The following is a 10,173-nucleotide window of genomic DNA, read 5'->3' as shown; positions in this document are numbered from 1 at the left end:
GCGAGCTTGTAGATCGGCTATTTTACAAGATTGATCAATGATATTTTCTACAAGCTCACAACGCGTTGCGCGAGGCTACTAAATGGTAAATGGTGCATTTATATAGCGATTTTATCCAAAGCGCTTTTATATAGATTGTGCATTACATTCACCCATTCACGCACACATTCATACACCGGTGGCAGAGGAAACCATGCAAGGCAGTGAAGGCCCAACCTACTCAAGGCAAACTTCAAATAAAGTCTTCAATCAATCAATCAAAACCAGGAGCAACTAGGGGTTCAGAGTCTTGCCCAAGGACTCTTCGACATTAACTCAGGGGGAACCCGGATTCGAACTGGGAACCCTTCGGGAACCCTTCGTGTTCTAATAACGGTTTCTCCACCCCTGAGCTATGCAGCCCCTGCTACTTAGTTCTGACAAAGCCAAAATAGCAGATCTACAAGCTCACGTTGTGTTAGTGATAGGCAATCTCGTTCATTTCAGTGAACGGATCATTTCACGTTCCCCTGTGTTCTATTTGTCTGTCATTCAATGTTATATGAGATACTTCAATGGTTTCCAGTGGAAATAAGCTTAGGCTTTTCATGGATCACCAGTGAACTGTACCGTCATGAAACTGTACCTTTTCCTATGCAAACTTCTAATAAAGTCTTCAATCAATCAATCAATCAAACCCCCCTGCCAGCCAGGGGGGGAGGGGCGGGAGGGGACGGGTGAACCACGTAGGCTAGGGGTTTGAACATTTCATTTCATTTCATTTATTTTTGTTTCGCACATGTAGTGTACATTACAGTTATATTATATTTATACTCAGAATTTCAATATTTTACAGTACACACACATGAACGAAAAGGAGCAAGCAGAAGAATAAATTCTTATAAATACCTGCCCCCTATTCAAAAAAATATATATAATGATCGGCATATACAGCCTGCATGTTCATGCCTTCATTGCCTTGAGAAGTGTAAAAACAACAAAAGCAAAAAAACAACGATGCTGCCACCTAGCAGTCAGATGAACATATTACGTCTCAGGACATAGTCATGACAAACAATCTATTTTGTCTTTGAATGAATGTCATCACATTCATAGTCTATAGTCATTGTCTAATACAGTTAGAATAAAAAGAATAGCTAGGTTGACGCGATACTTGACCCTCGTCAACCATGCGGTTTTTATACAAGTTTGTATAAAAAAAACGTGCGATTGAATTCAACAGGATCAATAGTCTCAATAGCTCTGGTCCATAGCGTTAGCGATAACAGCGTGCAGTGCTGTGCTACAATGATTATTATGCTATTCAGTCAGTTAGTAAACGTTTTGGTTACCACCGCGCTCCCTTTAGATCAACATGTAGGAGGAGAATGGATCGCACACAGTGAAGAAGCACACACTGAAGAAGGCTTACAGTCGAAACGTTTGTTTCTCATCCATGCAAATGCAAGAATAAAGAAAACATCAACTCTTGCCACTGTGCGATCCATCCTCCTTCTACATTCAGTCAGTTAGAAACCCACTTGTGTTTAGTAGTGTACCTGACTGTATCCATATGCATGCGTGAGGAACCAGCTTCAACGGCCGTAGCGTAGATGATATCCGAGCTGATCGTGAAATCCACAGACGAGCAAAATTCCGGGGGTCCGCAGCCAACTACGGGCAGGTATTCCGACACATAAAACTAACCCTAACCCCCAAGTTGGCCCAACCCTAACCTCAGTGACCGGCGAACGCGACCACGACTTTGGTTCTTCAACAAGCAATCTGTTCACACGCAGTGCCCAGGGGCTGCTGCCAGCAGTGGCGTCAGTTCAGCAAAAGCTAAGGTATGGCAACATGACTGTATGGCTAAGGTATGGCAACATGACTGTATGGCTAAGGTATGGCAACAGTCATGTTGCCATACCTTAGCAACAGACATTGTTGCTAAGGTATACATACATTTTATTATTTCCCCTGTAGCCAAGGGATGGCAGCTGCCATAACTTGCCATACCCAATTGACACCTCTGGCTGTCAGAGCCGAAAGCCGTACTGTGCTGCGTGCACCACAGAAATCAACCATACATTTGTATAATATACAATAAAAGGCAGAGAAATGGGCAGTCTATTGTTTTATAGAGGATTCTAAGTGATCACTTGCTCACTGGATGTCCTAGGCACATGGACAACATCGCAAAACAAAAGATCTTTGTCAGATTAAAGATCAAAATGTGATTTTTCAAAAAAAAAAAAAAAAAAAAAAAAAAAAAAGGAACCGAATAAATTCGGTTTTCGCACATGGCACACGTTTTTTAGAACCGAAATTATTCAGTTTTAGCACTAAATGAGTTAATAATCAACAACAACATGTATATTTATGTCTTTGGTGAAAAGACAGAAGTGAAAAAAAAATCATTTTGTAAGGACCAGTTAATAATTCCGGTAACACTTTATGAAGCCCACACTTATAATGCATCATGAGGGCATTCATAATGCATTATAATGCATTCATAATGCTTCTTAACTACACTCATAAACACACATTATGCTTCCTGATGCACACTATCATAAAACATTATAATGTCAGTTATAATGAATTATTGCGACCGTAAGGTCGCAGTTTAGTATGAAAACCTCCACCGGCCGTCCGTCGGTCACACGTGCGGTCGACCGCACGTCACACGTGCGGTCGACGTGTGATGAGGTCACGATGAGTCATCTATGCCCAAATATAGATTTCTAGGTCAGATGGCCCATAGAGTTTGTGATGTCAAACCTAGCAACCCAATATAAACAAACCTGATGTCAGACCTGAAGTATCCTTTTATACCCATATATGGAGATACAGAGATCTCCATATATGGGCATATTAGAAAGCCCATATATGGGCATATACGGATGACATCAGGGATATCCATATATGGGCATAAAAGGGACAAGGGCTTACAGTTAAGAGATCTCCATATATGGGCATATCAGAAAGCCCATATATGTTCATATACTGATGACATCAGGAATATCCATATATGGGCATAAAAGGGACAAGGACTTACAGTTAAGAGATCTCCATATATGGGCATAAAGGGACAAGGACTGTTACAGTAGATATAGAGATGTCCATATATGGGCATAAATGAACAAGGACTGACAAACACTGAGATCTCCATATAACCTATGGGAATATAAGGGACGAGGACTGTCAGCTTGTAGACCTATTTTCTAAATATTGTTTTACATTAAAAACTTGAAATGGGTCGTTCTGCATAGTACTTGGGATTTGTTGATGTAAATGTTCACATAGAGTGTAATAATTGGTAAAACAAACTTTTGGCCTATTTGTGGAGATAAGCGACCAACGGTCGCTTATCTCCCGATTAGGGAGTCTTACTGGTAATGACTTAAACTCCAAGAGTTCTCTGGATGCTAAATGTTGGCCACCCAGAACTGTGAAAAGTGGAAAAAAAAGTGATGACTCATCACTTTCACAGTTTTTAGGGGCCAATATTTTGCCCAAGGAATGTTTTTCATGCAAAACAAATGCTTGCAATGGATCCAGAATGATGAAGAACCCCTAGTGTGACCCCTCACATGCTACTTAAAGCAGATTTATTTTCTTTTTTAAATATTTCTAGTGGAGTCAGTGGGACAGTGAATATACAAAGGGCCATAACTTTTTTTTGCGATGTTTCCGGCAGAGCAGGCCTCTCATTCTGTGGACCTTAATGACCAAACTAATAGATAAAACAGAAATAAAAAGTGCGGCAGAACATCACAGGTTCAACCCTATTCCTTGAGCTTTTGGGCATGTGGATCCCTGACTATATGTAGTGTGTGCTACACAACAGTCTGTGTAGATTGTCTGTTGAAATACAAATCCCAGATGATGTTGCACTTCAGTCTGTCAAAAGTTGAATTAGCTAAAAGAAAATGTGCATGACATTGCATTGTGGACACCGGGCCATTAACTAATTTGCTGCTATTTTAAACATAGGCTGAACTGTTTTCCTGCCAAATTGTCCTTACCCTTTAACGTGGGCACGCTCACGCATCGTGCACGATCTGTGCACGACTCATCTAGTAGACGTGTAGACTCGGTGACAACTTTCGAATAAAAAAAACCCCATTGAAATAGACATATCCGTTGCCACGCTGTATCCCTGCTGTATCCGCCAGTGTTTACATGAAAAAACATTGGAAACAGCCAGCTGTGCGCTATGGTAACACGTGGACACGTTTGTGCACATAGCAGACGATATGTGCGCAGATCATATGCCAGGAGGATAAAAGAATCAAACAGCTACAAAATAAAAAAAACCTGCGTGAAAAAATACCATTATATGGCCATTGGCCATGCAGTCAGCTCACTTGTTAACAATGAAAAGGTATGCGAACGGAGCTGCGATTGAACCTCAGACCGGATATGGAAACCTAGATCCGGTCCAAACGGGAAATACGACCGGATACAGTTAGGAGGCGGGCCTAAAGAGCCAGAATCGGCTATAATCAGCGACCATACTCTTAATCGTTTCATAATGATTAAAGCTAATTAAATCTTCGGGCTCCTCGGGCATCGCAGAGTGGTACAGCGGGAAATCTCCGGTTTCGACGGGGATCGCAGGAAATGAGTTAAGATGTCTTCACAGACCGTTGTTATACTCCGAGTTGAATTAACGCTCAAATCTGTTTGCTTCTCCCTTCCACAGGAGTTGTTGAGCACCACAGAGACGGCCCTGGCCATGAACAGGTACATCGGCTCTGCGTTGTTGCCTCTGCTGACCCGCTGTGCCCACCTCTTCGCCGGGACGGAGCACTACGCTGCGCTGGTCGACAACACCATGCAGACCATCTACCGGCTGTCCAAAGGCCGCTCGCTCACCAAGGCGCAAAGGGACTCCATAGAAGAATGCCTGCTGGCCATCTGCATGTAAGGACGACTACTAAGCTCTCAGAGTTGACTGAATGAGAATGGAGCTCTCTCTCACAGTTATAGTTTGGCTATTTTCACTACTTTTGATTGATCTTGTAAGAAGAAGTAGGCCATTCATTTGAAAAAAAAAGAAAAAAAAAAAGGTTTCTGCCCAATCTTGTGTCATAATATGTATTATGTTGTCTTGATAACCTCCACCCTTCATTTTTCACATGGCCTTCTTCTAGCGCCACCATGAGGCCGATTCTTGCAAAACAAGTTTTTGGACACTGCTGCTACAGATTTTGCCCTAAAATCACGCAAAGCGGTACACAGTATCTCTAAAGTCATGTCATCAACATGGATCTGTCCCATTCCCCATATTCCCTCCTGATTGGCTACCATAGCCTTCTAAAGTTTGTGTATGCGACCTGACGGTCGCTTATCTCCCGATTAGGGAGCCTAAAGCTGGTTGCACACTGCTGCGTTTTTCGTTGCGAAATGCGTTTTTAAGGGCAAGGAGAGAGAGAGAGATAGAGAGAGCAAGGGACAGAGTGGTGCGCGAAACGGGCGTCAGTGTGCAAACGTGACTGACATAACGTGAAGTTGATTTTTTTATTCACGCACTCCGAAGTTCACCCCGATATTCGGCCCGAAAAACGCAGCAGTGCAACCACCTTTACTGGTGTTGTCTTGGTTCACAAGTCCACACCAAAGATTCACAACGTAATATTATATCACTCCGAATGGGGTCCAGGGACCCCCTGGGTTTCTTGAGGGGGTTCCAAAGGGACCCTTACAGGTCTGTAACTGTAAAGCGATTTTAGAATGATGTACTTGTGCTCTGCAGGCACATGCGTCCCTCCATGATGCAGCAGCTTGTGAGGCGCCTGGTGTTTGATGTCCCCATGCTGACTGAGTACTGCGTGGTGCCCCTCAAAGTGAGTACCTCTGTCTGATAATTGCAACACACAGCTTGTAGATTGTCTATTTTTGGCAAAGTGGTTTGGTGCAGACTAAGTACTGAGTGAAAGGTCAGGTCTATTAAGTATTGACAGTTCAAGTGGTTAAATATGATTGATATGATGATTGTGCTGTCAAATAATATAGAATCTATGAACATGTTGTGGGTGTCCCTGCTTCATCTCTCTCTCAACTAAGGGGTCCTTGGCCTGAAAACGTTTAAGACTCCTGTGCTATAGGTTGATGTAGCCGAGATGCTTGATTTGGAATCGTACATGAGTTCTGGGCGGGAGCGCTTGTTTCCATTGACCATGACGGAGGCGTGCCGTCTCAGGTGGCCTTGAGCCACACTTCCTTGCCAGAGGAGTAGTTAATGCCACCATTTGATTTTGATTGGTTCAGGATAGTCTCATTATGACAGTAGATGCTACATCGTTTCAGGACAGTTTCATGCACAATTGCATGGCCGGGTTTGCTGGCTTGCTGCTGGCAGTCAGGAACCGATGTTATACTTGTTTCTTGCCTGGATATGTGCGTGTGTGATTCATGAATTTTCAATAGAACATCCACTAATAGTGCCTAAAAGTCTAAAAGTCTTCAAATCCACAGGCCCAAATCATGGAACCTCCGCTCAGGTGTGCTCCTCGTGTCCAGTGAACTGATTCATGAGACAGAGTTGAGACTATAATTGGAACAAGCAATCAGAACAGTGTGCTACACTGGCTGCTTTATTTAAGTGGCAATTTCTATTTCACATCCCACTCATCTACCAATCTGGCCTGCATGTCTGACAGGTGCACACACGCCCTTGAAATACTGATATATCCCTTCTCCTCCCAGAGCACTTTGCAGTTTGCACACACAACCCAAAATACTGATGTAGCCCATCTCCTCCCTGGTGCACTTTGGAAGTAAATGTCATGAGCAACCTGTCCCCCACCCAAGCACCCACCACCTACAGTACACACACACACACACACACACACACACACACACACACACACACACACACACACACACGCACGCACGCACGCACACACACACACACACACACACACACACACACACACACACACACACACACACACACACACACACACACCATTTAAACCACTTTCAACCTGGTGTCCCTATTTTGGCATGTTAGCACATCTGGTGCCAACCCCGAGTTTCCCGAGTTTGAAAAGGTACTACCGCTGTGCCAACCCAGAGTTTCCCGAGTTTGAAAAGGTACTACCGCTGTGCCAACACAGAGTTTCCCGAGTTTGGGCCGTTTTTGAAAAAAAAAAAAAAAAAAATTGGACCTCCAGAAATGTATTAGGCATGATCGCGATCGCGAAATTGCATGTTTAACCCCCATACCAACCCATTCTTTCAAACATGGCAGCCATGTTTGTTTACATCTGAATAAAACATAATGGCTGATAAATCATGAATGCCTGAACGGATTTCCAAGCGGATTTTTTTGTTTGAAAGCTGTGAACAGTGTGCACACACGTGGTGCATCATCTAGGCATGGGCGTGCACTTTTTACACAATTGCACAATTACATGGAAGTCTATGGTAACCATGGCAACGAGGGACATTGAAGAGAAAAAATCATAGCAACATAAGTGTTATAAGTGAACAATTTTTCAAAAGCAGTAAAAAATGAAAAGGTGAGTTGTGAGCTTTTTGATTGGCAATGTCATACAAGAAGAATGAAATAGGGCTTAAGTGGTCAAGACACAATATCGACATAGTATTGCCCAGCCCTAGATGGCGCGGCAAAATTATAGTCGCTAGTACCTTTAGTTAATCTGTGCTTCTGTATAAATGCTACAGTACATGAACGGCCTTGAGTCTGAGTCCTGGTGTGGATGTGTCTGTCTCATCGTAGCTGCTGACCAACCACTACGAGAAGAGCTGGAAGTACTACTGCCTGCCCAACGGCCAGGGGAGCGACGGCATCGCCTCCGAGGAGGAGCTGCTCCTGACCAAGAAGCTCTTCTGGGGAATCTTCGACTCCCTCTCCACGAAGGTAACCATAAGCCAAGAATTATTGATTTGATTTTGAAGAACCGCTTGTGTGGTTGTGTAATCGCAATCGGTGGACTTGCCAAAATGTAATTCGAAAATAAAAATAAATGTACAGTATTGCCATTGATAAGGCATACTGCGCTGAAGCATCAGCCTTAAAATCTAGGGTCTGCAATACTCTCTCTCTCTCTCTCTCTCTCTCTCTCTCTCTCTCTCTCTCTCTCTCTCTCTCTCTCTCTCTCTCTCTCTCTCACACAACTCTCTCTCTCTGTCTCATCTCACTCTTTCTCTGGCAATGCAACGGTTGGGTCTCACAAATCTATCTCCCATGATAAATCAAATTCATTCAGACGGCCAGTGGTCTCTCTTGCTCTCTCCCAGTGTCTTTGTTTCAAGGTTCAGTGCTGTGTCTCTGTCTATTTGTTTTGTCTGAGGCCCCATGAGTCTCACCGCTCGAGCGCCTCCCTCACGGGAGCGGCCGCCTCCCTCACGGGAGCGGCCGTCCTCTCGGTAGTCTGAGCATGCTGAAGTGAGAGCGCGGCGAAAGCATTATGAATGTTGCCGCTGGAGCGAGGCCCAAAAGAAGATGAGTCATTTATCAGCGGATGACAGGTCGCTTCTCGCGCTGCAACGTCTTCTGACTCTCAGGCTGCACATTATCGCCCCTTCTCTAACTCTGTCTCTCTCTTGCTCGTGCTCCCTGTCTGGCCTGTCCCATCTCATGCTCAATCACACGTGTCCTCTTTTGACCATGAAAACAAAGCAAAAACTCTTCTGCAGAGCAAATAGTGAGAGTGAACAAGTGTGCTGCCAGTTGTAACCGATCTCTTCATTTGTGACTCCTCCTGTCTTCTGTAGAAATACGATCCTGAACTTTTTAGGATGGCCATGTTGTGCCTGTGTGCCATCGCCGGGGCCGTGCCACCTGACTTTGTGGACACCAGTGCCACCATGGAGGCGCAGGTGTCAGTGGACGCACAAGGCAACTTTGACCCCAAGCCCATCAACACTGCCAAGTGAGTGGTTAGAGCAGACCTATTCACTATGACAGCCTGTGATTGAAAAGGGTACACTTTGAATATATTTTCTATTGACCAATCAGAATCAAACATTCAACCAAGCCATGTAATAATCTGACTGAATCTTGTGTCTTATTTTCCCCCTCTTCCCAGTATCTCTCTACCTGAAAAACTTGAGTACATTGCGAACACATTTGCAGAGCATTCCCATGACAAGTGGTCCTCGGAAAAGGTTAGTCTCTGTTCTTGTGGATTCCTTCCTGATATTCAGTATTAGCCTTGGGGTTTTGTCGTGCTAATCAGTCTAAAAGCGCCAGATTTTGCACAGATGTAGCCCAGGGCATGCTCTAATGATTTAGCTAGGGCGCCCGAGTCGGCGACCTTCAGGGTCGCCACAGCGGCCAAATCAAGTTGGGCTCCCATCGACTTTATATACACTGTACTACAGGAGGGAAAACAATCTGCTTTAAGTAGCATGTGACTAACTAGGGTCTAACTAGGGTCTAACTAGGGTCTAACTAGGGTCTAACTAGGGGTTTGTCATGATTCTGAATCCATTGCAAGCATTTGTTTTGCACAAAAAAACATTCCTTGGGCTATGGAACAAAACATTCCATTTTATCTCCCTAAGGCCCCGACTATATGACAATCATCGCTATCCAGTCAGGGAATCAATTGTAATGTTTTCATAGTAACTTTTTGTTTGTTTCTGTCGTATACGTATACGTTTGCAGTGCTTTGTTTGCTTGCGATGCTAGTCAATGGATAGAGTGTGAGCATATCTGTGCTCACACTCTATCTATACAGTATGCGCACTAATACCTAGGATTCCGTGAATTTACACGAGCTGTGGTTATTCCTGATGCAGGTAGCAGCGGGTTGGAACCTGGGAGACAGTGTGGACGAGCAGGCCAGAACGCATCCACTGCTGAAGCCCTACAAGGACCTGAACGAGAAGGTACAATAGAGAACTTTGAGTTGGTAGCATAACCTTGGTTCTCTGAGTAGCATAAGTGTCCCACTATGGGAACACCCCCTTGCGTGGCCTAATCCGAAGCCCAAAATCCCATTACGCCAGCTTCAAGTGGCTGGCTTTAACCCATTTAGGCCTAGAAGTATTGAATGCTTTAACTATTGAAAAATAGCAGATATGCCACGCTGCGAGCTTGTAGATCTGCTATTTTTGAAAAAGTCGTGAAAATGTGTGCAAATCTTTGAATATATGTATTTTTAAAGCAAACGTTTGTAACTCAAATTTTGCTTCTGGGGGGGGGTCCCTGGAACT

At 44.0% G+C, this 10,173-nt stretch overlaps 1 protein-coding gene across 1 annotated transcript in view; it reads left to right on the top strand.

Moving 5' to 3' along the window:
• Window positions 1-10,173, top strand: part of ryr3 (ryanodine receptor 3) — a gene marked incomplete at both ends in the record, with an annotated part of 321,079 nt that overhangs the window by 202,883 nt on the left and 108,023 nt on the right. The window contains 6 exon segments of the mRNA XM_080745085.1: window positions 4,685-4,905; window positions 5,738-5,828; window positions 7,730-7,870; window positions 8,728-8,885; window positions 9,042-9,120; window positions 9,757-9,846. Coding sequence (XP_080601211.1) covers window positions 4,685-4,905; window positions 5,738-5,828; window positions 7,730-7,870; window positions 8,728-8,885; window positions 9,042-9,120; window positions 9,757-9,846 — 780 coding nt within the window.

This window comes from Nannobrachium achirus (genome assembly GCF_963921795.1).
Source record: "Nannobrachium achirus genome assembly, chromosome: 16".
Classification (NCBI taxonomy): Eukaryota; Metazoa; Chordata; class Actinopteri; order Myctophiformes; family Myctophidae; genus Nannobrachium; species Nannobrachium achirus.
This window is presented reverse-complemented; position numbering and strand designations above follow the sequence as displayed.